The sequence below is a fragment of the Molothrus ater genome, chromosome 18, assembly GCF_012460135.2.
Source record: "Molothrus ater isolate BHLD 08-10-18 breed brown headed cowbird chromosome 18, BPBGC_Mater_1.1, whole genome shotgun sequence".
NCBI lineage: Eukaryota > Metazoa > Chordata > Aves > Passeriformes > Icteridae > Molothrus > Molothrus ater.
Genome location: NC_050495.2, coordinates 7,956,643 through 7,983,639, shown reverse-complemented (window position 1 = coordinate 7,983,639; position 26,997 = coordinate 7,956,643). Strand labels below are relative to the sequence as shown.

The 26,997-nt window shown below is 42.6% G+C and overlaps 2 protein-coding genes across 3 annotated transcripts in view; one reads left to right on the top strand and one right to left on the bottom strand.

Moving 5' to 3' along the window:
• Positions 1–260: 260 nt before the first annotated feature.
• On the bottom strand, positions 261–3,907 carry CLDN5 (claudin 5). The gene has a single exon (XM_036393482.2). The coding sequence runs from the start codon at positions 3,833–3,835 to the stop codon at positions 3,185–3,187; it is 651 nt and encodes a 216-aa protein (XP_036249375.1). The 5' UTR covers positions 3,836–3,907; the 3' UTR covers positions 261–3,184.
• An 8,904-nt stretch (positions 3,908–12,811) lies between these two features.
• Positions 12,812–26,997, top strand: part of LOC118692948 (septin-2) — a 33,513-nt gene continuing 19,327 nt past the window's right edge. For both annotated transcript variants that reach the window (XM_036393157.2, XM_036393158.2), the window contains exons 1-7: positions 12,812–12,891; positions 17,665–17,715; positions 18,838–18,937; positions 20,370–20,456; positions 21,044–21,167; positions 25,188–25,322; positions 25,781–25,898. In XM_036393157.2, the coding sequence (XP_036249050.1) occupies positions 17,689–17,715; positions 18,838–18,937; positions 20,370–20,456; positions 21,044–21,167; positions 25,188–25,322; positions 25,781–25,898 (591 nt within the window). In that variant the 5' untranslated portion in view covers positions 12,812–12,891; positions 17,665–17,688. The remainder of the gene's footprint in view (positions 12,892–17,664; positions 17,716–18,837; positions 18,938–20,369; positions 20,457–21,043; positions 21,168–25,187; positions 25,323–25,780; positions 25,899–26,997) is intronic.

Sequence of the window (26,997 nt, the reverse complement as noted above, 5' to 3'; positions counted from 1 at the left end):
CTCCACTTCCTAATGTGCTCACATCACAAGACCAGCTGCTGCTACTTGCTCTCTTTTGTCTGAGGCTTCAGTGGAGAGCTGAGGTGCTGCCTGCTCTGCTCGGCAAGGGAGCAGCCCTTCCTTCGTCCACAGGGGTGACCCAGCTCTCCTCCCCAGAGCCAGCCCAGGTGATTTCCCTCTGGGCACCAATATCACATCCCACCTTCCTGAGCCCAAACAATCCTGTGGCTTTCACAAAACACAGTGACTCTGTTCAGGGATTGGTTTACATGTTTTTATTTTTATGCGAAATCATAAATACAAAATAAAAATAGTAAACAAGTGCTATAGATTTATCTTTTCATTGGGATGAGGTTCAGACCTGATCCTGAGCACTTCCAAGGTTGTAAATTCAGGACTAGATCTTTGTTCTTAGAAAACAAATCATAGCAGAAACCAACTTAGACTTTTACCCTGAAGCCAGTGACATCAGTAACAGCATTCTCTCAGGTTATCTTTTAAAGCACAGCAACAACTAAGGACACTGAAGGATGAGATTAAATACAAAAATATTTTTTTAAATGGGCTCCATTTCCTGCAAGTATTGTTAGGTGCTGCCCCACTGATCTCAGGCACAAGTTACAGTTTTGGTAGGATGATGCTGTGTTTAGTAGCACATGCACAGTTAGCACTGGCTTCTTCCAAGAGATCTTTCTGTGTAAGTTTTTCAGATTTTGGTTATAAGAGGATCCAGCCCTGCCTCGATTCAAGAAATTTGGCTTATTAAAATTCCCTTCTAAGGCATTGGTTTCCCCTCCTCTCCCAAAGACACCAGTTTTGCTTTGAAATGCTACTGATGGATTGTCCAGGAACATTTCATCTTTTGGTCAGACTCCAAACTCTGCAGCACTTCTGAAGGCTCTACTGTTCAGAGACAATGCAGACATTTTCGTCAGTGGGTTTTACTTCTTCAACTTGAGACAAAAGAGAGCAAGGTCAAGGATTTGGGCTGATATCTGTGGGCTCATTTGCTAGACACCAGAGAGCTGAGTGAGGGTGAGTGACAAATACAGCTGGATGTTACACTTTGAAACAAAGTAGTCGTGAAATAAAGGCACCAAACCATATAACAAGCCAACTTTGGTAGATTTCTTGCAAAATATATGCCTTTAAATACATTTACAGTTTACAAGATTACACTGTTTTCAAAAAGTTGCAATGATGAAATATAGAATGTTTCACTCTTGTACCAAAACTACATATCACATCATAAAAACAATATTACAGCTTTTATTTAAATGGATACAGTATTAGAACTGCACCTCTTTATAGAGCAGAAGTAGTTGTAGACATATTGCTCTGCTTTTGTATTCTCTGATGAGCTCAGACCCTGCTATTTATGTGTTTAAAAAACAAAAGCAGTTATCTTCAAAAAGGTGCTCAATATTCAACATCAAAATTTGCAGGGGCAAGGCTTTAGTCTCTCATTCCAGTTTATGAATTGCTGATACCTCCAGGGTTTTAAGTTTGCTAAGCAAGGCAGAAACAGGGTCAATGTAAATCTGTCAGACTCACAGTTATGGTTTGTCAATAAGTTTGGTGTTACCAGAAAGCTGTAAGAGTTAATGCTCAGGTCAGGTGTGCACTGTATTGCTACATGATTGTGAGGACCCGTGAGGTTGTAGGGTTGATCTCTGAAGAGTATAAACAGCACATTTCCTCCCTAACTCTTGGCAGAAATCTCCTTATGGCAATGTAGATGCTGCCACAGTCAGTAGCATAATCCTGTGTGGATTTACAAATAATTAGATTGAAGGAGTATCACACCATCCCCTTAAGCCCCTCCCTTAACAAAGTTTGTCTCTGCAGTGTAAAATGAAAAAGTGTAAGCTAATATCTCAGACTGTGGTGAAATTCAGGAGGTGTTGACCTCACAGAGTTATGTTGCCCAAACCATCTTCCTTCCAGTCTGCAGCGTGTTACTAGGGCAATGCAGAGGAGCTGAGAGAGTCATGACTTCACAGTTGATCACCTGGTGTAAAGTCTCAGTCAAGATATTTTTGGTAAAATTCTTCTAGCAATTTTTTGCTTCATTTGGTAAATGAAGGAAAGCACGTGTTAAAACCATGGTGGGGAGCCAACCAAGCTCATGTCCAACTGAACACACATTTCAAAACTGGCAGTAAGCAGAGCTTGGCAAGAAGACCACAAAGACATCATTCCCCCCAACCATCAGTATCTGGGGTGATTTTTATGTTTCCAATCTCCTGTAGTGCAGATGAGAGGAGCAGAGACCCTGCTGGAGCCAGGACATACAGTGATCTCCTAGATTTCTTAATCTAGTCCTTGAATAATTCTGGCAATGAGTTCATATTCAAGTAAAAACAGAGCATAAGCTGAAGAAGAGATGAAGAACCTCAAGAGACAGCCTACAATCTGATTTGTACTCCACTAAAGGACAGCAACTACCTGAAATCTCTTTCAAGGTTTCAAATACACACAGACCAATACACCTCACTGAGGAACTGAAACAACTGAAGAAAGTCAAATAACTCTCTCCAAAGAGTTACTGCCTGTGGGATTAAGGACCGAGGTTAGTGTCATGCTTTGGACAGGATCCCTATTTTAATTGCCCGAATAGGTCAAACCCCCCCTTATCAGTCCGAGCGGGAACTGCCAGATGCAGCCTTTGGGGAGAGATGCCGAAGATGCGAAGCTGCTCCTCGGCTCTGGTGCGCACCCGACGCCCGGTCCCGGCAGCCAAGCTGTGCCCCGAGGCACCGGCAGCCACAGCGCGGGCAGAGTACTCACAAGTGTCACGGTAACACCGGGGAACGGCCGGGGGCCTGCGGCGGGAGCCGGCGGGCGGGCGGCGGCGGCGAAGCCCGGACGGGGCGTCCCGGTAAACGCCGCCGTGACTCGCCGGGGCTCCTCGGTTCCCGACGCTGGTTCGCGGAGGGCTTTGCTCGGCCGGCAGCGCGGTCCGTCAGTACCGGGAGCCGGCGGCGCCGAGCGGAGCGGCCGGACCCGCCGGGGAGCCGGGCTGGAGGGCAGCGGGGCGCTGCCCTGCCTAGGGCCGCCGCTTCACGGGGGTCCCCGCTAAGAAAAGCCTCCAGGCAGGGGAGCGCTGGAGCTCCCCGCAGACGCTCCCGGGCCGCAGCCGTCTGTCCGTGCCCCGCGGGGCCTCGGAGCGGGCCAGCCCCGCTCAGACGTAATTCTTCTTGTCGTACTCGCCGTTGGACGTGGGCCGCCGCGGTGCCGAGTACTTGACGGGGAAGGAGGTCTCGTCGCGCTGGGAGCAGGAGCAGCAGCAGATGAGGCAGCCCCCGAAGAGCAGCAGGGCCGTGGCCGCCCAGCCGATGTAGAGCGCGGCCCCCATCTCCCGCTTCTTGGACGACGGCACGCTGGGGTCGTAGAAGTCGCTGATGACGATGTTGGCGAACCAGCAGAGCGGGATGAGGACCAGGACCCCGCAGAGGATGTAGATGGCCCCGCCGGCGATCACGATGCGGGACTTCATCTTGCCGGGCCGTATGCAGTTGGTGCACTGCGCGCCCACCACGGTCACCAGCAGCGCCACCAGCCCCAGCAGCGCCACGATGACGGTGAGCGCCCGGCCCGCCTGCACCTCGGGCGGCAGCGCCAGGATGGAGTCGTACACCTTGCACTGCATCTGCCCCGTGCTCTGCACCGCGCAGCTCATCCACAGCCCTTCCCAGATGGTCTGCGCCACCACGATGTTCCCGCCGATGAAGGCCGACACCTGCCACATGGGCAACCCGCAGGCCACGATCACCCCCACCCAGCCCAGGATGCCCAGTCCCAGCCCCAAAATTTCCACCGCCGCCGAAGTCATGCTGCTGCTACCGCTGTCCCACGGGCTCCGCAGGAAGGAAGGCGCGGCAGGTCTGCTCCGCTGCCCCGGGCGGCTGCCGAGCCGTCTCTGAGCGCCGTGGCCGCGGGCAGGGCTATATGAGGAGCCGCGGGGCGCCCGCCCTCCTCCCCCGGCCCGCCCGGCCCGGCCCTGCCGGGCAGCAGCACCGCCCGCCGCGGGCCGGGGCCGGGGGCGGGTGTCCGGCCCTCCCTCCCGCTCGAGGGTCCCCTCCGGAGCCGGGAAACTTCGCCCTGCTCTCCCCGGCACCCTGCTCCGGGAGGAGCTCGCAGGGACGCTGCCCTTTCCCAGTTAAGCATGGGGCAGGAGGCATCTCGTCTCGGATTTCGGCTGCTTAAATTCCTTTTAGTGCCGTTATCTGTGAATTTCCTATTTACTGATAAAGTCCGCAGCCAGACCTTCAGAGAGGTCTTGCCAATACAGGCAGCCAGCAGTGTGAAAGTCCTGGTTATTGGAATCTAATTGATCATTTTTCGGAAGACTAAGCACTGATGGACCGGCACAGCTCTCTCCTGCACACTGTGTCAGGCAAATGTAAAAAAACCAGCATCAAACGCTCAGGAACCACCCAAAAACTAGAAGACCCTTGGATATGGGATCTGCGTGTCACCTGTCAGTACCAGTAGACAGATTTTTAGATAGGTCCACGAAAAATAAGTGCTCTTAGCTTACACCAGGCATGAAACTGTTTGCTCTGATACTGGAGCCAAGAGCAAGGTATACAATTTATACATGTTTTCACAAAGATTTCAAACTTAACTTTATTGTTTTAATTGTTCCAGAACATTTTAATCTTTATGGTAGGTTAAGGAGTTAAATGCCTATGTCAAAACCACTGTATTTGCAAGAGGTTTTATCATCAGGCCAGGCAAATGTAATTGCTACAGTCTCTTCATGGACCACTGGTGTCCTGGATTGTTATTGAAAGTAGCCTTGTTTCAGCCCCTGCAGCCAGCAGTAGGTCTCAGCCCCCCAAGGCTGGCAGATGCAGGGAGTGTTTGTGGTGCGAATGCTGCAGTTACAGCAGCTGGAGAAAGAGGACAGAACTCATCAGCTGCCTCACAGAACTCACAAGGAGCTGTGCCCCAGTGGCTTTGCACTGGGCATCTTGAGAAAGGCTTTTTGATTCCAATAGGTTTAAATGTTTTAGACAATATTGAAAGTTATATTCACAGTGATTTTTGAATTGGCTTGACTAGATTTACTCTCAGTAGCCCAAAGTGTCCTTCCAGTGCAGAGGAGATCACAGAGCTGAAAAGAACACATTTCCTGCCCCTGGATAAAAGGTTTTCTCTGTTGTACAAAAATGCACAGCACGTCTTGTGGCATGCAGATGTTTGTGATCCAAATCTCAAGACTGATACGAATGCAGCATGAATGGAAAAGTGCACATGTGAGGAAGAAGCAGCAGAAGAAAGACTAAGCAAAGGTTAAAGGAATCACATGGATTGACAGCTGAGGATGTGACTGCTGAAGTAAGAGGCAGCAATGTCCTGTGCACATCCTGACAGGTGACTTCAGCAGAGGACCCCAGTGCAGTAATAGGAGGATGACAACAAGGTCACAGCACACTGAATAAGGCCTTTCACTTCCTTTTTTTAATAACCAGAAGATGAACTTTAGCCACAAGACACCCAAAAAAAGAAATATGAGAATATCAGGAGCTTGTGGACCATCATGGAGTTGGACATGCTGACACATGATGGCTGCAGCCTTTTGATTATCTCTGTCTGAGGAGCTGTAAACAATTCTGGCATGGAAAATGTCTTCCTAACAAAGACTGCCTGGTAAACAGAGCTCAGAGGATTTATCTCCTCTTCCAGTTGTATATAAAATACATACAGTTTACTTCAATTATTCAAAACTGCAAATTCCAGTGTGCAAGTCCAGGAGGAATGTGTGACTGGGGCTGTGCAGTTTGTCAAACTAGGGCTGCTTACAATCACTCAGAGAGTCCCTGGTGTCAGGGGGAGGAGAATGTGCAAAAAACCCATCCACAGAGACAGAGATATCTCAGAGGTGAACAGGAAGAAACCCAGATCACAGGCTGAAACTGAATAACATCTGTATTTATGATGATAATAATGATTATATAGAAAACAGCACAGAAGAACAATTAAGAAAGGGGGGAGAAATGCCAGTTATCTTAGCCCATAAGCACAGGAAAGCCCCACCCTTGCCACTTGCCCGGGAGCACGGAACTCTGAGTTTCCTTTGATACATGGCCTGTGTGTGCTCCTGTGCTGGCTGGGAGGCACTCATGGGGCCAGAGCAGCTGCCTGGGTCTTTGGGCTGAGAAGGGAAACCAGCCCATGGCTTGTTTTACCTCTGCAAGCCTCACCCCACCTTCCTTTGCTACCTGTAACCCAGCAACAGATTCCTACAAATCACTTAATCCAAGGCAATTATTTCTCTGGGGAAATACATGCTTCATAATCACAGGGCAACAGAACCTTTCTGCTTAGAGGCATTTCCATTCCTGGTATTTCACTTTTCTCCGTTTCTTTTCATTACCCCAGATATTAGCTTTTATCCTGGTTACTGGCAACAACCTCCATTTTTAATTACTTTATTCCTTGATCCTAAAAGTTTGTTGCACAGGCTACCTCTAATGAGATTACTGGTGCAAGGTGCTCACAGGTTTGCTTACTTGACTTACTGCCACCTTGACTGACACAGCTGCTGGGGGGCCTGAGGACACCATCAATTCAGCATGTTGTGGTTTCTGATGGTGGAAATGTCAAAACACTGGAAATTAAACTCCCAGAAATGAAAAGGTTCTACTTTCTTAAAAGGAAATACAAATCAGCATGATGTTTTATTTGGGGTGTTAAGTAAAGAAAATCCCTCCTTGTAAGTTAAAGCCTTGCTGGAAAAGTCTGGATTCCTTTAAACTCAAAGGCACGATGCTCTTACAGCAAAGTAGCTCTTTAACAAATGACCATTCCTGTCATTACATCTATTTCTGCTTCAGCTATGTATGAATTAAATGATTCTAAGGGGATACATAGGGGGGCTTTACAGCCTGTGAAAATGGGAGGAAGTGGTATTCAAGCTAAGAACAATTGCACAGGAGCCATACTATGGCAAGAGGGGCTCTGGGATTAGAGGTGATTGTGTTTTTGCTCCTTTCCTGACAATCAGGACAAACACCAGGCACAGAGTTATGGGAGGGCTGCTGATGGGGGGTCCAGGCTCTCACCAGCACTGCTTGTCCTGGTGCATGAGCCCTGTCCATGGCACAGACCTGCTGTGCCCAGCCCTCCAGCCTTGCCAGGGCTCTGCTCAGCCCCAAGGCCTCCCACCAGCAATGTTTGGATAGAATTGCCTTTGGGGACCTGAAATGTAGTGTGCAGAGCACACTTGGTTTATAATTTGTGGGGTATCCCTTACCTAAGTGCTTCTGCTCTTTCTAATCCCTAAAATATTAAGTATCTGGAAGACAGAGGGCAAAATGACATTTGGGATCAATCTTATGCACAAACCTTGTATTGTTCATGTGAATAAGATGGAGTATGAGTCAAAAGATTAATTAAAAGCTCAATGATCTTGAGACAGCTTACCATACTTTGGATCACACATAAGCAAAGGTGAAGAATTAGGAATCCTATTAGAGATAGATTTTGTGCCATATTTTGTATTCTAATTAGTACTGAAATAAAGGCAGGGAGATTTACAAACACAGAGGCGTTAGGCAAAGGTTGTTCTTTATTTAGAAAGCCTGAGGTTTCTCAGAGAAGATTATTTCTTTATGAATTTTCCTTTAAAATGCAATTCTTTTCCCAACAGAAGTGATTCCATACTAGGATAGGATTCCAGGAAGTTCTTGTGTATCAGCAGTGCCAATGTGTCTTTAGTGTGGCACATCAGAAGACTGGCACATAGGAAATGAGTTCTTGTCAAATGAGCAAATTATTACAAAATGAAAGAGCTCAATTTCACCACTGGATTTGTTTAATTTCTCCTGGAAACAAGCTGAAGTGGTTAACACAAAATTCTCACTTCTTCTCTTAGATCCTCTTTTGAGCAAAAAGAGAGCCAAACCAGAATTTTGCAAGAACAAGTAGTGTCTCAGTAACTGGTGCTAATGATGTGGAATCCGACACTTTTTTTAGTTCAAGTGTTGCTGCTGCCCCTCAGGATTGAGAAATGGACTGTTCCCTCTCAGTGGTGATGTGACTAGAGTCAGGTAAAAGAAAGGAAGGAAATGGATATATGTAGCTGGAAAAACACTGAAAGAAGTTACAAATGTGCTTCCAGCCTTCATATATTTACTGCTGCAGATCCCTTCCCAGACACAGTGGCCCTAGCCCTGTCTCAGTCTCTACTCTTTACACACACACACTCTGCCCAAATGCAGCCAGGACTACACATGGTGGGAATGCTGAGACAGTGTTGTTACAGGTACTTTCCTCACTGGACGAGGAAAACAATAGTGGTAAACCATCACTAGAACTAAATTCAACATCCTCCCTCTTGAATTTCTTTGCACATAAACTTCTGGAGCAGCATTTGAATCTCCCCAGTGTTGGAATTGATCTTTATGTCTCTCTGTTAAAGCATGCCCTGCAGAGAACATTTCCAGTCACCACAGTCAGGACCAGCTGGCCTGCACTGATGAGCTGCTGTGCACACAACCCTTCAGCACCTTGTTTTTCTGGATTCAGCTTTGCAGAGAACACTATGCTGTCACTAGACAGCCATAACCCCGTGTTAATGGTGTTCTAGGGCAGTAAATATGGGCAATGAAGACCCTTTCCCAAAGTTTAGAATGTCAGTAGATGAGTTTGATCATCCCACTCATCAGAAGATCACACTGAATATGTGCTTAGGCCATGTCACTTCAAATAATTCTCTTTAATGCTATGGACAGATCTTGAGAACATAACATATTAAAGCTTGGATAGGCAGGATGGGGGGAAGCTATAGGAAATACACATTGTTTCATGCCTAATGGTCCATTCTACATCATGTTTCCTTCAGGACAACTATGGTTTAATTTTGTCCTCTTCCAGAGTCAGCCTCCTTCCACAGATTGTGGTGCACCAGGATCCTGGTAGATCTCTTTCCCGTGTAATTCTTGGGAAATCAGATGAGATGTCAGTTTGTAAAAAGCAGCGTCAGCCAGGACAAATGCCATTGTTTTAAATATATATTGCAGATGTTGAAAGTAATTAGTAAACACATGACCACAAATTACTGAAAACTATTCAGGATTAGTAATGGGAAATATACTACATTTATCTCATGTTCTCAAGAAATGAGATGTGGGAAGTTTGGGACCTCTTCTCAGCAGTGCAGCCCCTGCATATCTCAGCCAAGCTCTGCTTTCAGGAATAACACACATCTGCTTGGTCAGTCCTGACTTCCTTCTTAAAAGGGAACTTTGTTCCAGGAAGAGGAAAGGATGACTGATATTGGTAGAAAGATGCAGAATGTCTCTTATACTGGAGAATATTTGTAGGCTTTTCTTATTGCTTCTTCATTGCCATAAGTAGTATCTTGAAATGGAGGGCTCTTATATGCTGGTAAATGCAAAAGAAACACTTCTGTTCCTCTGAGGCTACTACAAATCAAATATAATCTTCATTTCCTGTAGAGTGTCACTGAAAATGAGGCTTGGGTGTTTTTACAGCAAGGGAAAATACTTATCTGTTGCAGATTTTCTTGTAAAGCAGCTTGTGTCTGTAAATCCCGGTGCATGCACAGATATTGGCTTCCTGTTCCTACCCTGCCCAGGCTCCAGCTCTGAGCTGTAGGTCTCAGAAGGGCTCATCAGTGGCACCAGCTTTCATGGACCTGACATCTCTGATTCCTGATGCAGCATGTCTGCAAAAATGAGGAAATTTGAGATGTTGGAGTGGTTCATCCTATTGGTGACTCCATAGATAAAGCCTTACACAAAAGAGTATTTTGATCAAATCAATGGGAACTTCACCCTTACATTTCTGTCTTTCAGCACACCCAAATCTTACAAATAAACCCAGGGAATATCTAAATTACTTCATCTGACATTCCCACTAGCTACATTCAAAGTATTTTTTTTCTCCTAATTCTTTAAAAGAGGATGTCACCCACAGTGTGCAGCAGATTTATTTCTAAAAGGTTTGGATCTGGAGCCATGTACTGTAACTCGGCAAAGCATATGCAAATACTTTGAATCAAACACAAACTGAAATCTTATGGAAATGAAAAGGACTTATGTATATGATTAAGTTGTTTAACCAGCCCTTGGGCAATTTTATCTCCAGAAAGATTTGTGAGAGTTCAAGGTGCTCAGTGTCTTACAGTAGTGAGTCAATATGTCCAAATTGCTTTTATAGTGCAGCCATTAATTACAGCAACCACACAGAATTTTAGGCTCAAACCTAGACATTCATCTATGTGAGGAAAAGACTTAACTGAAATAAAATTGAGTTAAAAGGGATCTCACAACTGAAAAATAAAAACTGTTTTATGCAGCATATCTTAAGGAAAGTAATGTCAAGGAATGTGGAGTTGGTTTATCTATTAAAACTCAATTTAGGTTTCAGTTTATGGTTGTATTTATTTAATATTTAATAAAATATTATTTTATTATAATCAGTATCACCATTTTCTCTGGTAAGAACAGGAACAAAAGACACATAATGTCTTTGCTGAATGTATGAGGTATTTCTGACTTACTAAGATGTGACTCTATACAAAGTTAAGATTTGAATTCAAGGAAGCACTTTTGTCCTTTTGATAATGTAAACCCTGATGTATCAGGAACTTTAAGCAAAAGCATTGGAACTTCCAAGGGAAAAATGAAACAGAATTCTTTCAAAAATAATAATTCTGGGAATGAGTGATTCACAGTCAGACTGCTGTTCACAGCATGAACATTTCTAAACTATTTAACCACTCTTCCTCAGTACAAGCACTTCTTCTGTTTGCACCTCTGCTACTATTGGTGTGAGAAATAAAAAATATGCAGCATGTGTTTGGGGGGCTGCATTTGCTGTAGGGTCTGCAGTGCAGCATTTCTCAGTCACACACCCCAAACAATTCCAGTTCTGTTGCCTGGCATTCCTGGGAACTGCACTTTCATAATGAGTCTCATAACAGGTTTCAAAGGTAACAAAAGTACATTTTCATCAAGTGACTAATGCACTGTAACACTCATTGTCACAGGATGCTCTTTAATGCCAAAAGTTGGGATGGGTTCAAAAAGCAAGAAGAAAAATTCATGGAAGAGAGAACCATCAAGATAAAACTTCTGGCTCAAGAAGCTGCTGAGCTGAGCTGCAGATTGCAGGAATCTGGGAGGATGCACAGGCACAGTGCTGCTGTTATCTTTTCCTAAGCATCTGCTCCTGGGCACTGCAGAGGCAGGGCACTGCCAGGACTGACCTCTGCTCTTACCCCAAGTGCCCTTCCTTTACAGCACTTTCTGGCTGTGGCTTCCCTGAATGTTTTGTATGACAACTGGTCAGCGATCTGATTCAGCCATGACTTGGGAAAATTATTGCCTCAATAGCAAAGGATTTAAAATTTCTGGAGACCCCTTGCACCAAATCGTGCCAAAGGGAAGCACTAACACCCACCTGTCTCTGTGTTGATGGCAGTCTGTAGTTTGGCATTGTCTGTGCCAATTTCTTATAATTTCTTCAAATACTAAGCAGTTGATTGTGATAGCAGTGCATGTGTGCAAAATCTTGTGTCCATCACAGTGTTCTAATTTAGTGAAAGAAAAACTGCCACTGTTGTTTCTCTGATGATAGCACAAAACACCTATATGGAAATCCATGGAATAATTTAAAATAAAACCTTAATTTCTAAGGAAGACTGAAATGCCATCTTTTAACTCCTCCAGGAAGGAAGTGTGAATCAGAACTTTTAGTTATAACATTACATTTTGTCCTAGGAAATGGAACTTGCTTGTGCTTTCACTGGCTTTTATCTTGTTCTTACTCAGATTCCATCAATGCTCAGTTGATAATATGAGCACAATGTGAGTTGCAGATAATGCCAATCTGCCTTCTGCAGCATTTGTTTCACTCCCACATTCTCCTGTTGTGAGCTCCAACCCTGTTTGCTTAATGGATGGGAATACAGACAAAGGAGAAATGTGTTTCTTGGTATTCAGAATTTTTAGTCAAAAGATTTACTTCTAGGTCACACACAGAAGCTGCCCTCTCAAAATGTGTGGATTGATGTCCAGGAACTTTCCTGAACACAGTTCTTGCAGCTGGAAGGTTGGTAAAAGCCTCCCCGGTACTTCTGCTAATACGTGTTTTCGTTTTGACAGTGTTGCATTTAGACGTTGGGCTATGTAACACTGTTTCCCCATGAGATCCGTGTCTTTAACCTAACTGTAGGTGTCATTTACACTCCAGGTTTGCCTGCTGGAGTCCCTGACAGCTCCGAGAGCTTGCAGGAGGATCCCACTGGGCGCTTCAGCGGTGACAGCGACCGGGGCTCTCGCAGAACCAGAGGGAAAGCCGTGAGGGAGAGAACAGTGTAAGTAAAACAAGACCGAGATTTTTTGTACAATGTTTGGGAGAGGAATTTGCTTTATGTGTGAATGAGCACCTGCAAACCAACCAGGCTGGTGCTAATGTAATGCTACATACTGCATTACAGTCAAACAGCACAAAGTTTAAGCTCGATTTCCCCCGGCTATCACACCAGCCATGATTACCGCTGGGGAGTATCGCTAAACCCGCTGTAAGTGGAGCAATCCCAAAACTCAACGATGTTTGGGTGGAAAACAGAAACCAAACCATTCCGTGTAGATGTGGCACCTCGGAACATGGCTCGGCGGTGGCTCCCGCCCGCGGGCCGCCATGGCCGCGCTCGGCGGGGCGGGCGGGGGCCGCTCTGTCCCTCCTCTCGCTGCTCCCGGAGCCGCCTCTCGCTGCTGGCTCCGGCGGGCGTGCACCATAGAGTGGCGCGGGGTAGGCGGGCGCTCCGCCGCGGTGGCTGCTGGGATGCGGGAGGGCTGTGGGGCGGAGCGGCGGATCGCGGCCTGGCGGCGGGAGCGGCCGCGGTCTCAGGTGAGCGGCGGGAAGGGGCCCCGGCCCCGGCCGGCGGCGGCGCCTCCGTCCCCACAGCGCTGCAGGGGCTCCCCGTGCACGGCACAGCCCCGACCCTGCCTCCCGCCGCTGTTGTGGGGGTTGTGCAACCGGTGTGTGGGACGGGAGAAGTGTAGCCGGGGCAGGAGCCCCGAGACGCCGCGGTGGGGCCGTTCCGCGCACACCTTGATTTGTTTTTAAAGCAAGGAGGGATTAATTTGAGATGCGGACAGGGCCGTGGGGCTGGGGTAGCCGGAGATGCGAGGAGAGGATGGAGCAGGAAGTGCTGTCTCCACTCAGGCATTCCTCGGATGTTTCTAAACTTGCAGCGCCCACCGAGGGATCCCGGGAGCCGGGGGTGCGGCGGGGATTCACAGAACGACCCGTGCCTGCTTTGGCAACAGACCCCACCCCTGCTGGACTTCTATTTGTCTTTAATTATTGTGCACGTATAGGTCAGAGACTTCATGGTATCGTGAGACTTAAGCATGACTTGGAAATGATTTAAGTACAAATTTACCAGTTTGCTGTGCGTTGGCAGTATGTACACAATTATACTTCAGCTCTGTGGGTATGAGGCAGAGCTGCCTATTTCCTGATGAGTGATCGTGGCTAATATGTTTATCTTTTTAATTTTAAAAAGCCCTTGTTTATCACAGTTATAGGTCCGTTTAACAGTGCTTTTTGACACAGTAACTCGGCAAAAATACTGTCAAACGCTGCTTGCATAGAAACAACATCATCCCTAAAACTGATCATTCACAAGAACGGTATCACTGCCTGCTTTGTGCATTTCAAGCGGCTGTTTTCATTGATAAAACAGTATGAAAGGAAGTTGTTTAGAGTCATGTGTTAGCATTGAAATGGAGCTTTAAATAAAATATTTAAGATTAGAGCTTTAGGTTTGTGTCTTGCTTTTTCTTGACCTTTTAAGAACAGTGCTCATACTTGGTTGAACTCCTGTTTAGTCCTTGCTCCTTTTGCTGTGCATATGTGTGCTGTTGAGTCAGAGGCATGTTCCAAATTTTGATGCATTCCCAGTAGTAATCCCTGTACAGTTTCCTTGGTTTAAACACAATACCAGAAGGAAGTCTGTAGAACTTATGAGCTCTGAACATCAGTTCCAAGCCATAGCGTGGTCTGTCTGGAAAAGTCACAGCTGGGTTGTTGCATTTTTGGTAAATTCCATGTTTGGTGGAAGTGATGCAGTCATTTTCCTGAATAAGAGTAAAGCAGAACTGTTACGGTGTAAAAGAGCATTCCTTCAATTGATAATACCTATTTCTAAAGAGGAAAAATGAAACCATCTGGGATTGTTCATCTGGAGGAGGTTTCCCACAGTGGAGGTGAGGACGTGCCAGGAACAAACATGGCACACAGAACAGACTGTGCTGGATGCATTTGTTAGAACTCAGTGATTCACAGAATCATGCCATTTTTCCTATTATTATTGATGTGACTCAGATTTGACATTTCTTCCTTGGGTTTTGTAGTTCTTTTAGTGAAAAAACCACAAATAGTGCTTTTTTACTGATATATCTTGGTGTTTCTCTCTGCTTTAAATCTGAAAAGTGGCTTCAGAATGCTGATGCTGTTGAGACCATTTCCAGCACTGGGAAACCTCTTTAAGTCTTTACTCCTGTCTGTGGCTATTAAATACTGCCAAAAAGTATCTGAGTTATACAGCCTCTGACAGAAGGAAGAAGCTTCATTTGAGCAATCAGGAGGGCTGTTCTGCTTGTCAAGATGGCTGTGAGGTCACTCAGAAGTGATTATTTGAAAATGTTGTCTGATATCCTTATATGGCCACGCTCTTTGTACATGTTTGTAGTGCTTTCTTTGTGCTGGCTCCTATTGAGAAGCTCCCAGTCTGCCTGTTCCTCACAGTTTACTTCTTGCATCCTGACAGGAACAAAGGAAATGACCCATTTTCCTTCTCCTCTCTTCTGTCTCCCCGGAATGCTGCTCTTAGCAGAGGACAGTGGGATGGCACGTTCCAGCTGCAGCTGAACTCGGTGGCACTTTGCTCCTTTGCATTGCCAACATCAAATTGTTCAGGATAGGAGTTTGTTGGAATCCAAAATGAAACTTTGTTGCATTATTCACTGTTCAAAACCAGATTTGGACATTCCTATGCTGTAGCACAGTGTCCCTTTTTTACTGCTAGGCCTGCTAAATAAAGCCCAGCATTATTTACAGATAAAGTTTCACTGCTTTTTTGTAAGTTGTTGCAAATGTATCTTATCTATTCCTTTCTCCTTGAACTGTTTTGTATGTGCTGTTTTGCTTATCTTATGCTGATTGAAAGAGTACTTTGAAAGTCTAAAGAAAATGGAGCAGATACAGTTCTTGCTCTGGTTTGCCTTAGTTGTGGGGTTTTTTTATGCATTTTGTTCTGGACAATTGATATGAAATTAGATGCTACAATTTTCAGGTGTGTGAACTCCCCAGAGTGTTGTCAGAGACTCAGCTTCACCTTGTTTTGGTGTTTGAGTCAGCTGTGTGCAGACAGAGCTGTGAGTTTCTGTGCTCACTGATGCACAGCAGGGACTGGTGCAGTGCCAAGCTCTCACTGGTGAGCAGTGCTGGGAGTGCTGTGCTTGTTTGGTGCTGAAAGAGGATTTAACATGTGGCATTTTGTTCATTCTGAGGTTTTGATTTGTACTGTATGGTAGAGCTTTGGGAAGGCAGCACATGGTCACCAGGGAAGTTTGGTGGAATGATTTTCAAGGAAACCTCATGAGGGCAGTATTAGGAATTGCAAAATGTCAAGGCTGAGCAATTGAGCTCCCAAATGAACCCTGGCACCTTAACTGTTGTGGAACAGCAGGTGTTTCTGTAGGGTTTTTTGTTGTTGTTGAGGTAACTTTTGGCCAGCACATTTCTGTTCTAACAAAAGACATTGGGAAATCACTAACTGGAAGTGTGAGCTGCAGTCATGATCAGAGCAGCTGGGCTGCTGCTTTGCCTACAGCAATTTTCAGTCAGAGCAAGACACAAGGTGATGTGGTTTGCCTTGTAGGAAACAGGTTTTGTAAGCTGTACTTGTGGAACAGATGATTTTATGAAAAAATGTTCTTTATGAGATAACAGACCCACTTTGAGGCTGTGTGTGTCATAATCAGTTGATGGCAATTTTGACTCTTCTGCTTTTTAATCAAGTAACTTGAGTAATGCTGCAATAGATGTGACTCCACTGTCAGCTTAAAGTAGAGGTAGGGAATTTGCCATACATATTGAAACCTGAATCATCCCCCTGTCTCTCCTTTATCTATGGGCAGTGGGCCTGGGTGATTCTCCTCGGTCATTACTGTGAGAAATGGGTCAGGTATCTCTACATTGGCACTCAGTAACTATGAGCTTTTCTAAACTCTTGAACTATGTTACTAATTTTATTGACAAGGTGACAACAGAGGTTTCCAAACTTAGAAACAAGATGTCAACAGAGTTACTTCTGTCAGTGGGATTGTGAGTGTTTTTAAGGATCTGTGACAATGGTTGGCTGGAGGCTGGAATGAGCCTTTGCATACTGGTCAAAGGAAAAGAAGTTCTGGTTTTCAAAACCATTCTTAAGGGATGCTTTCCAGAGTGTTTTGAGGAATACACAATTAGAGGCTGACAGATAATTAGAATGAGGACCTCCCTATTTTCTAGGCAATGGGTGCATTAGGCTTTCATTAGTAAAAGCAAATGAGCTGGGTATGGGGGAAACGTTGGAGGAGGAAAAAAAAAAAAACAACTTTCCTTGCTTATAGGGTAGCTGGTACCTGCACAGCTGCCAGGATTTTAAATGCCTGCTGCAGGGCAAATGAAATACCATGGGAACTGAAGATCTGTTTTCTTTAGAACTCCAAGCAGCAATTATGCTAACTTTGACTTTTCCTTCAGTCCAGAGCTTGGACTCTGCCAGAATTTGACTGTCAAACTGCCAGTGTCAGAAACTGGACTGTATCCTGCTAGAATGACTCCTGCTACCCAACAGGAAGGTCTGAACACACAGGTGCCTGCATAGGTCACTTCCCTACTTTTCCAGGCCAAGAGCTGCATTGTCAACAAACCAAGCTGTGAAGGGCTTCTGCCGCTTCTGCGTTTCCTGTCCCTGCTCTGGGGCTGCTCTAAATGAAAGGGCTTTGCTCTTGCCCTGGTAACTAATCTATAGCACAGCTAACATCCTTGAGTAAAGAGATAAGGCCTTGCCAAAGTCCAGCTGTTCTGGGTGTCTGAAACTGAAGAACAAATCTCTTTTGATAGTCCTTCACCCTGGCAGGAATTTTTGCGTCCAGCATGGGTTAGCCAAGTGTAGTGTCCTGTTCAGCAGCAGCACTTTGAAGTCACTGAAAATAATGTTATGTTCTGACCCTTACCTGGGAATCATGTAGGTGTCCTGTTCTCATGAGAATTTTTGGGTGTGGTAATAATTCTCAAATGTAATGTTTGGACAATATTTGCATTACATTCACCTATCTGTGAACCATCCTTCTACAAAGGCAGGATGGGTGAAAATTTGTTATGATACTAAATTTTAATATTTTGCATTTTAAAGGAATTTTTCTGTTTTGAAATTTTTAAGTATTAAAATAAGGTACTCCTGTGATTTATTTCAGAGGGAAGACATTTTGATTATGGCTTGTTTGTTCTGGTAATCCTTGAGTATGTGACATTTCATTCTACTAGAATAGAATGTGATCAGTTCAAAATTAAAAATAATGTAATCTTCAAGTCAGCTAACATGCACTATGGCTTTTTTTCTTCCAGTGAAGAAAATTGAAGTGAAGAAACATGTCTCAGTCTGGTGAAAAAGTAAAGGTAAAGAGATGGCTGCATAGCTAATATTTTGTCTACAATCTGTTTAACTTCTGAAAGCATTTGTAGTTTTACTGAAATGCTAAAATTGTGAATAAATTATACCTTATTGCTTCAGATGTGTTTCTTAAAAGCAACTGCTCAGTTGAAACAGAGATTGCATGTGATCCTACTGATGGACTTTCTGGTGTTCACCAGACATTCAGTCTCTGCTTACAAACCTAAAATGGTACCTTCACCTAAGGAAATTTCATGTGACAAACCTTCATTCGTAGTGTTTTTGCCCACCTGGATGGCCATTAAAAGGATTGTTAGCAAATAAGTAATTATCTTTTAAGTGATTTCCCTTGTATCCCCCCACACCACTGGAAGTGTATGGCATTTTAAAAAACCTGTTCACCTGTTCTTATCATAAACTCATCTGTGAAGAATTCATCTGGTTGCAGATAGCCCACGGGTCCCTAAATCAGGTGGCTGCAGTTCTTATTTAGGCTCCTATGAGGTTTTCAGTCAATGGGTAACAGATGTTGGGGCAGACTGCCCTGTTTATAGCCCAAATCTCTCTGATAAGTTTTTCAGACATGTTTCTTTTTCCTGCTTTTGTGTTAGAAGTTAAAGATTGTGAAGATAGGTGAACAACTTAACCAGCAAAAGATACATCTCTTGTGTGATTGTATCTCAGTAATCCCCCCAGTAGTATAATGTTCTTGTTTTTTACCTGTAAGCATATGCATTATTTTTATAGAAGATAGTAGCAGCAGACACCAAATTTCAACAGAAATTTTTATTCTGAGCTGTATTTATTTCTTGAGATTAATAATAGTGTGTTCTTGCAACTTTTTATTTTTATTTTTATTTTATTTTATTTTATTTTATTTTATCCAAGGGGAGACTTTTGTTTGTGTAGCTCAAGGTACTTATCTGATTTCTATTTATATCAGCCTGCTTGGTAAATGAGCCTTTTTAAGGTCTGCTTTGCTATTGCAGCAAAAATGGTTTCATTCTCTATTCTTCCTTGTGCTTTATATACCCCTGCACTTCATTGTGTAGAATCAAGTAAACTCTTTTTCAGCTTTTTAGGGGGAAAGGGACCTCATTTATATTCAACCTTTGTTTTCTTGTCAGTTTTCCGACTCGGCAGGCTATGTGGGATTTGCTAATCTGCCCAACCAGGTTCACAGGAAATCTGTGAAGAAGGGCTTTGAATTCACACTCATGGTGGTTGGTAAGTGAGCTCTTTAAGTATTTTTGACTGTTATACAACAACATTTCTTTCACATAGATGCGTGCATCTTCCTACTTAGCAATTGACTGTTAGCAGTAGAAAAAGCTTTGAACCTCTATACACTTTCTAATTACATCTGTTACTGTTTTGTCATGTTCAGTAGGAGGGAGTATTTATAGTGGTTAAAGATGATGACTTGGAGCCAACAGGACATTTTGGCATTCCTGATTCATTGTCAGATGACAGGGGTGGTTGTTTAATCTTTCTCTTGTTTCCCCACTGAAGGCATGAATGCACCCAGTGAGTGTCCTGCTGTTGAAATGGTGATACTGCTGTTGTGCTTTCTGCTGTTCTGTACTGACTCACTCTGGTGTCAGAGATAAACCTGTAATTTGCCTTTCTGTCAATGAGCACCTCTGAGTCTCTTCGATGGAGAGTCCTTTAGGCACAAAGCTCTTCCTAGTGATGTTGAATTATGTTTACATTAAATCAGTTCAATGGTTTGTGTGTGCAAAAGGAGTCCACAGTTACCCTCTTGTAGCAGTCTGAAAAATGAAAATGTGCTCTGTAGTACCATTTGGGATTACTTGGTGACAGTATTCAGCAGTGTTTGTGAGATAAACAGGTAATTTGTGATAATTGTAGAGTTCTTGTGTTGTGTAGTTTGTGATGAGAAATACAAGTAATTTTTTCATCTCTAATATCAGGTTAGTAGCATCTAAAATAATGTGGCCAGTTGGCCTAAATGCTGGCTCCTTTGATTCCTTGAGTTAGGAAACAAGCAATTTTTTGCAACTCAGATTTAGTAGTTAAATTTACACGTTTAACTTCGTTACTTAGATGTAGGACAAAATTTTTATCATTTGAAGTTACAGAATTATGAAACTTCTCAGGTGAATTTTGAATAATTTGCTTTATTATTTTCAGTTTCATGCAACTTGTATGGGCTTAAGTGTAAGGCTGCAAAACTTGACTATTTGGGATTGCTTCACTCATTTGTCTTCCCAGCAGTGTTCCAAGTTCAATTTGTAGCTTAGGAAAACCTTCAAGCTCTCAGAAATTTTCAGCAGGAGAGTTACAGCTCCTGATTCTGTAAGTTGAAATGAAAAAGCTGTAATTTCCCTCAAGTAACTGAGCTATCTCTGGATCTATAGTCCAAGTGCTGTATGACCTTTCAGCTTTTATTGTGACATCTGTTACAGTAAACTTACAATTTTCATGTTACATTTATGAAAACACTGGAGGCTTGTTTTTCCGGTGTTTTCAAAGTGCTTAGCTGAACCTTTGATGTTTTTATATCAAAAGCTAGGGTGGATCCTGGTGAACAAATTATTTTTCCTCCATAATGTGGGCTTGGAGAAAGACAAGTTACCTTAAAAATCTTGGAGTAAAAAGTATATATGCTTAATAACCTGAATTATTTTGTTTGTAGGTGAGTCTGGCTTAGGAAAATCCACTCTAATTAACAGTCTGTTCCTGACTGATCTTTATCCAGAACGTTATATTCCTGGAGCTGCAGGTAAATGTGGTTTTGCAGTTCCTCCAGCACACTCCACCCTATAAAATTTCTTGTTCTTTCAGTTAATATTGCTTCATTCTTTACCCATTACACCACTTTGTCATGCTGTATTTAAATTTTCTAAATTATGTTTTGTTGAACTGTCATTTTCTTATTTAGATTTCCTTTCAAAGACAGCTTTTGTTTCTTTATCAGCTGCTATTAAAAAAAATCACCTCCCAAACCTTTTAGGTATCAATATACCTAAATGTGGTTTTGCTCTAATCTCCATTTCTTCTCACTGCTTTTTGTCTGTAGTGCCTTAAATCCTGGTTAGAGGTGTAAATAACCTTTTGACAAAGAATGTATTGTGCTATTGAGTATTATTATTTTATTTTTGTACATTGTCATAGGTAAACCCATGTTTTAGTTCATGGTTTCTTGTTTACTTACAAAAACGTGGTGTTAAATTCTGCTTACTACTTTGTGTATTTTGATAAAATATTTTATGTCATGCAGGTTACACACCTCGAGCTTGCAGTTCCTCCTCTGGGGGTCTCTGCAGGAATTGATAGGCAAATAACAATCCAAATGTTCCTTTATTTTAGAGAAAATAGAGAGGACAGTTCAAATCGAAGCTTCCACAGTAGAGATAGAGGAGCGAGGGGTGAAGCTGCGTTTAACTGTAGTTGACACACCAGGATATGGAGATGCCATTAACAGCCAGGACTGGTATGTGTGGAAATCCTGCTTTGTTAATAAAGTGTGTGTCTTACACAAATACTACTCTAGTGTGTCTGGTACTTTCTACAACTTCCAGTTTCAATTTTCTAACCACTTCTGATGTTTTTAAAAGCTTTGTAGGGTGTGTCTATGATTCTGCCTCAAAATTAACAGCCTCTCCTTCAAAAATTTTCTCTGAGCACTGCAGTCAGCTTTTTGTCTCTATGGCCTTTCCAATAGAACAAAATTCTGGTGGGGGGAAACTTTTTGTCTTTTACTTTCTGTGTCTCTGGTCCATCCAGTTTCCATGTTTTTAGGACAGTTCTTTTCATTCCCTGTCCTCTATATGTACTACCAGCAACTTGGGTAGAAGTGGTGGTTTTTTATGATGAAGTTACCACTTGGCTCTCTCTGGCCTAAATATCAATGACAATCTTTAAAGGATCACTGTGCAGAGAAATGGAACATAAAGCTAATACAGGTTGATTTGAGTCCTTCACTTAAAGACCAGGAAATAGATAATTAGCAGATAAAATAAACATATATAGTGCTAATAGAATGTTTTGCAATCTTTTAGTGACAGAATGATGTATCTGCAGTGTTCTTTTATCAGATGGATTTTCTCTTCTTTCTATGGTGTAGATGTAGGAACACAGCAAAAGTGAAGGCAGTGAAGTTCTGTAATACACTAAATGAAAGTCTGAAAGTGAAGCTCTAATGAGATTTTTATTTTCCTCCCACTTTTCCTACTTTAGTAAGTTGAAAAAAACTGAACTTTTGGTATAACACAAATGCATCTTTCTGGGCTGCATCATGGTCTTGCTTATTTTGTGCACTGTTGACTAGAGCTTCCTTCCGCTGGAGCTGAGAGCTCTGCAGCCTGTGCATTGTGTTAGAGAGAGCTCTTCCTGTTGATTGTGTTCTAATGCCCTTTGTTTATTCTGCTCAGATGTTTCTTAGAGACCTACGTGTTCAGATTTTCCCCTCTCTTTTTGGAGGTTTTCTGAATAGAATCATTCTGTGGTGATTCAGAGCTGAGTAGAACAAGTTATGCGTGATTTTATGTGACAAATATGAAACATCAAATACACTCCAGGAACAAATAGTACTTACATCTTACAAAATAAAAAGATGCAGTTAATGGTATCTCTTTAGTCCACTTATGTCACATGAAAAGCCTTTCAGCCATGGCATATGTCATTTTGACAAAGTCTCTTAACCTTTACAGGATGTCTTGGGGACTTGGATGGGCAGACCCTTTGTTTTGAGCTGTAGTGAAGACTAACCCAGAGCAACCACCTTCCTTCCTTGCTAGTTCAGAGGAAGGAGCAAGTTCATGTTCTTGAACTTATGTTTGTGTTCAGGAGCATTTACTGCAATCATGGTTCACCAGTAGATAGTGCTGATCATGATCCAAGATTTATAAAGCCTTTTTTTTGGGAAGGCTGTAATTTATGCAGACTACTTGTTTTTCAAGGTGACAAATTTTACTAAGGCTGTTTTTGAACACAGGTAAATCAAAGTGGCATGTTGTCTCTAGGAGGTAGCAATTGCTGGGAGAGTTTCAAATATCTTTCTCCTGAGTAGGTTCCCTAATGGCTTTTAGTCTCTGTGCATTGATGAAAGGGCTAAATTTTAGAGTTTGACTTTCAGGGATGGGAGCTGAGGTAAATTTTTATGTATTTTATGTCAAAGAAAACATACTGATTAGGATTCTGTGCTAGTAGGAGTGTGTCCAGGAGGTCTATTGGATTGGATTGGAAAAACACCAGTGTTGGATTGGGAAATGATTCGTTATAGATTAGTACAACATACTTTCTGAAGTAGTGTAATTCTTGTTTTCTGGATGCTATTGTACTTAAAACAGTATGAAAGGTAAGGTGGAGGTGAACCACAGTTAACCATGGTGATTTTTTAAAGATTCTGTGTGAAGCTTTAGTGCTGGCTGGAGTTCTGTATTCTAGAATCAGACCCACAGCTAGGATTGCTCATGGCATCAGTTTAGGGGTGTGTTTGGAGAACAGCAAAATTCTTTGTGGTGGGAGGTTTGACACATTCAGCATCATTCCATGCATAAGTACATTGGGATCATGAGAGAAGTGTGTCCTTAAAATAACATCTTCCATCAGAACAGAGGGGATCTAATCAAGGGAGGAAAAAAATTGCTTGAGGCTTAGATTTACTTTGATATCTGGCCTCAAAAACTGGTTGACAAAAACAGACTGAGTGAACTTGTTAGATATTGCTGATCACACTCTATTTCATCTTGCTTGCAGTGTCACAGGTCATTCTTTGATAGCTGCTCTCAGCTCCTTGGCTGCTGCTAAACTTTTTTTTTCTTTCTTGTTTTGCTTTTTTTTCATAAACTGACTAAGGCTGTATTTTATGGGTTTTGGCAGCTTGATAATATTGTTCATTTTCCCCCAGTGGGCTTAAATGCAACGTTTGTGTTGTTTGCTGTTAGAATACAGGATGTGCTCTCTCCTATGTAATGACAGCAGTGTGGTGTAAGCCAGGTGTTTCCCGGAAGTCAGGAGGAACAGGACACTGACACTGTATTTACAGGGAAAATTAGAGCTGCTAGGCCTAGAAAACTGCACGTCAACTAATGGCATTGCCAGAGAAATGTGTGACAGTTCTTTCCCATTGTTCGTGTTTGGTTTCTGCCCTAATATTTGTATGTCTTCAGTCTCGTTACCTTTTACCAGCTAAGAGGTATTGAAGATTAACAGGAACAAAAACCATATTGATGTGTTTCAGCACATTTAGATATTAAGATGCTGTTTCCTAATGAGTAGTACTAAGGTCAAAACCCAATGAATTCAGTCTTTGTTGTCTTGTGTGATATGACTTAGAATAGCCAAATCTTGCAATGATGTAAATGTGTGTGTATATATTCTACCATGGATTTATTCCTTCTCAATCCAAAAGCTTACTTAGCTTTAGAGAATCAAATTCCCTCCAGGATCTCTTCCATCATTCTTGTTACTTTTATTATCTCCTTTGCAGCCATGCAGCCCTGGGTAAAACGTTGCTGCCTATTGCAGTGTTTGCCAGCGTTCTGTATTCATTTTCCAAATTATTAATTTTCTTTTATCTGTTCTGTTTCCTCCTTAAATGTATCTCATCAAGTTTGTGTTTTCTCAGCAACAGAAATATGGGTGTTCCTATTTCTCAAGCTTTCTGCTTAGTTTTTTCTCAAGTAGTTTAAGACATGTTCATGATACACAATCATCTGCCTCAGCTTATCTACATCAGCTGTTCCCTTCCCTTCCCCTGCAGTACGTAATATAAAGTGTCCTTTTATATAAATGGTGTTTGCAGGTGTCTGCATGCTCTGGAATAGCTTAAAATGATCTTCTTAGTTATGTGTTGCTTTCTTTTCTCTCTAGTCGCTGCTCTCTGGGTCTGATTAATCTGTGATCAGATTTTGTGCTCATTTACTTCTTTGTAGGGAATATTTTAAATTGCCTTGAACTTAGTAGTTTTTTCCTTTGCCAACAGAAAAGAATTCTGTAAGGTAACAAAAATAGCTTAATAAATCATGTGATGCTTGAGTGCATGACTTGCAAATGTAGTTGTACTTAATTCTAACAGAATACCAGAATTTTCAGAGGTAACTGTAGAAACCTGGCTTTAGGGTCAGGGTTGTAAATCAAGAGGATATCTGGGATATGTCATTCATCAACCAGTGTAAAAACAAATCTTCAGCCCCTACCACCAGAAAAAAATGCAGAAAGATCCTCAATCTTCTGTTCCTGTGTTGTCTCAGCACTAAGTACTTTTTTCTGAGCTTGCACTTGAACTTTTTATCCAGTGAACAGAGTAACAGTTGAAATTGGCTCTAGGCGTAAGTTGACACTTAGTGGTTCTTATGAAAACACCCTTTGCATTATCAAAATATTTTTCCTCAGTACTGGATAAAATGCTAGGAAATTGAATTTTCTGTAATAGTAGTGTTTTGATTCTTTCCTTATTATTTAAAGCTGATGTAAGATGCCTGTCTTTCTCCCCCCTCCCATACCACAGCTTCAAAACAATTATCCACTACATTGACAACCAGTTTGAGCGATACCTCCACGATGAGAGTGGTCTGAACAGGCGCCACATCATCGACAACAGAGTCCACTGCTGCTTCTACTTCATCTCTCCTTTTGGGCATGGGTAAGAAAAAGCTTGAGCTTTTGTACTTTAGGGTGTTGTACCTTTATAACAGTTCATAAGTCTGTTCATTACTTGAACTGGTAACTTAGCAGTAATGTTAATTGAGTTCCCAACCTGTCAGTTAGTGCAATTAAAACAGTCAATGGAAATTAGTGCCCTCCTTTACTTTGTCTCCTTTTGCATTTAATATTGTTTCAAGGCAGTCAGTACTGCATTGTTTATCACCCAGAAGCATAAATGCTTTTAACATCCACTTCATTATATAGAGACAATTTTAATTACAACTTTGCCCAACCAAGTTGATAAGCAAGGGCATTAAGTTTAATGGCTTTATTTATTATGAAAATACTGTTTATGTGGACACTTGAAATAAATAATTTTTAATACATTTGGTCTGTTATAAAACAACACAAGACTCTATGGTTATTTTAATATTTTTTTTCCCTGCTTGTTGGCAGACTGAAGCCATTAGATGTGGAGTTCATGAAGGCTCTTCATGGAAAGGTCAACATTGTCCCTGTGATTGCCAAGGCTGACACCCTGACACTGAAGGAGAGGGAGAGGCTGAAGAGAAGAGTAGGTCTAACACTTGATCATGAGAACAGAGCAACCCATACAATATTAAAGCCAAATATAAAGTAATTTCTAATTGAAGAGGGGTAAATGATATTGGCCAAGGACCTAATCTTGGGGAAGTGTGAGGTGGGAAATCTTCACTGAAGTCTGATGTGCTTTGCCAGTTACACTTGCTAAGAATGTGGCTGTTCTTGGCTTGGTGTATCTTAGCAAAGCAGTGCACCCAGTCGCAACACTGTTTGTAACAAGGGTTCAGACAATCCTGAAAGGAGAAGTTGAGATGTTTCAGACTGGCTCTCTGAGAGCAGTGGCCAGAGTGCCCCTTAGTGCTTGAGAAAGTCAAAAGTGGGGACAGTGTGACTGTATGAACCTTGTCTGCAATGCAGGCAAAGATCCACTGAAGAGAGAAGGAGGTACTTGTACAGAAATGAGCAGCTTTATGGTGAACCAGGTGAAAGGAGAAAGGAAATTTAAAAAAAGTCTGTTCGCTGAGACAAGAAGAACCTTTGAATCTTGCTGGGAGAAATTCTGTCCCAGCTCTTGAACTTTAATTTTGTTCCTCCACAAATACTATAAGGTAACGACAGGTGCACTGCATTCAAATTGAAGGAGCTCGTAGGGAAATCATAAAGCAAAAATGTGGCTAATTGTGCAGGTTTTATTGCTTTTCCTTTTCTGTTACTGTAATGACTTTGTGAAAGATTTTTATCTCACACTGTTTGTGTAGCTGCCACTTTTTCTAAAACCCCCATAATTCACCCATTCAGCAGTGTACTTCAGGCTCAGTGTTCACAGTTCCTTACTTTTTGGTTCAGCATTTGGGAGCAGAATGATGTTGAAAGATTTGAAGGAGGCATTTAAGTGAAACATTAATTATTTAAAAATACAATTCACTGGGAATTTACCTAACTTTTAACTAACTGATCTTTAAAACAGTCTGGACTTAGACATATGGACACCACATTTATGCACTGCTAAGTACAACAAGAAGAAGGGCATCTGTAGTCTAAGGGAGTGGTTAGGGAGCAGGTAAACAAGTTTTATTATTTTTATACTGCTGGTAAAGGTCACTCCGCAAACTGAGTTTATATTAAGTCAA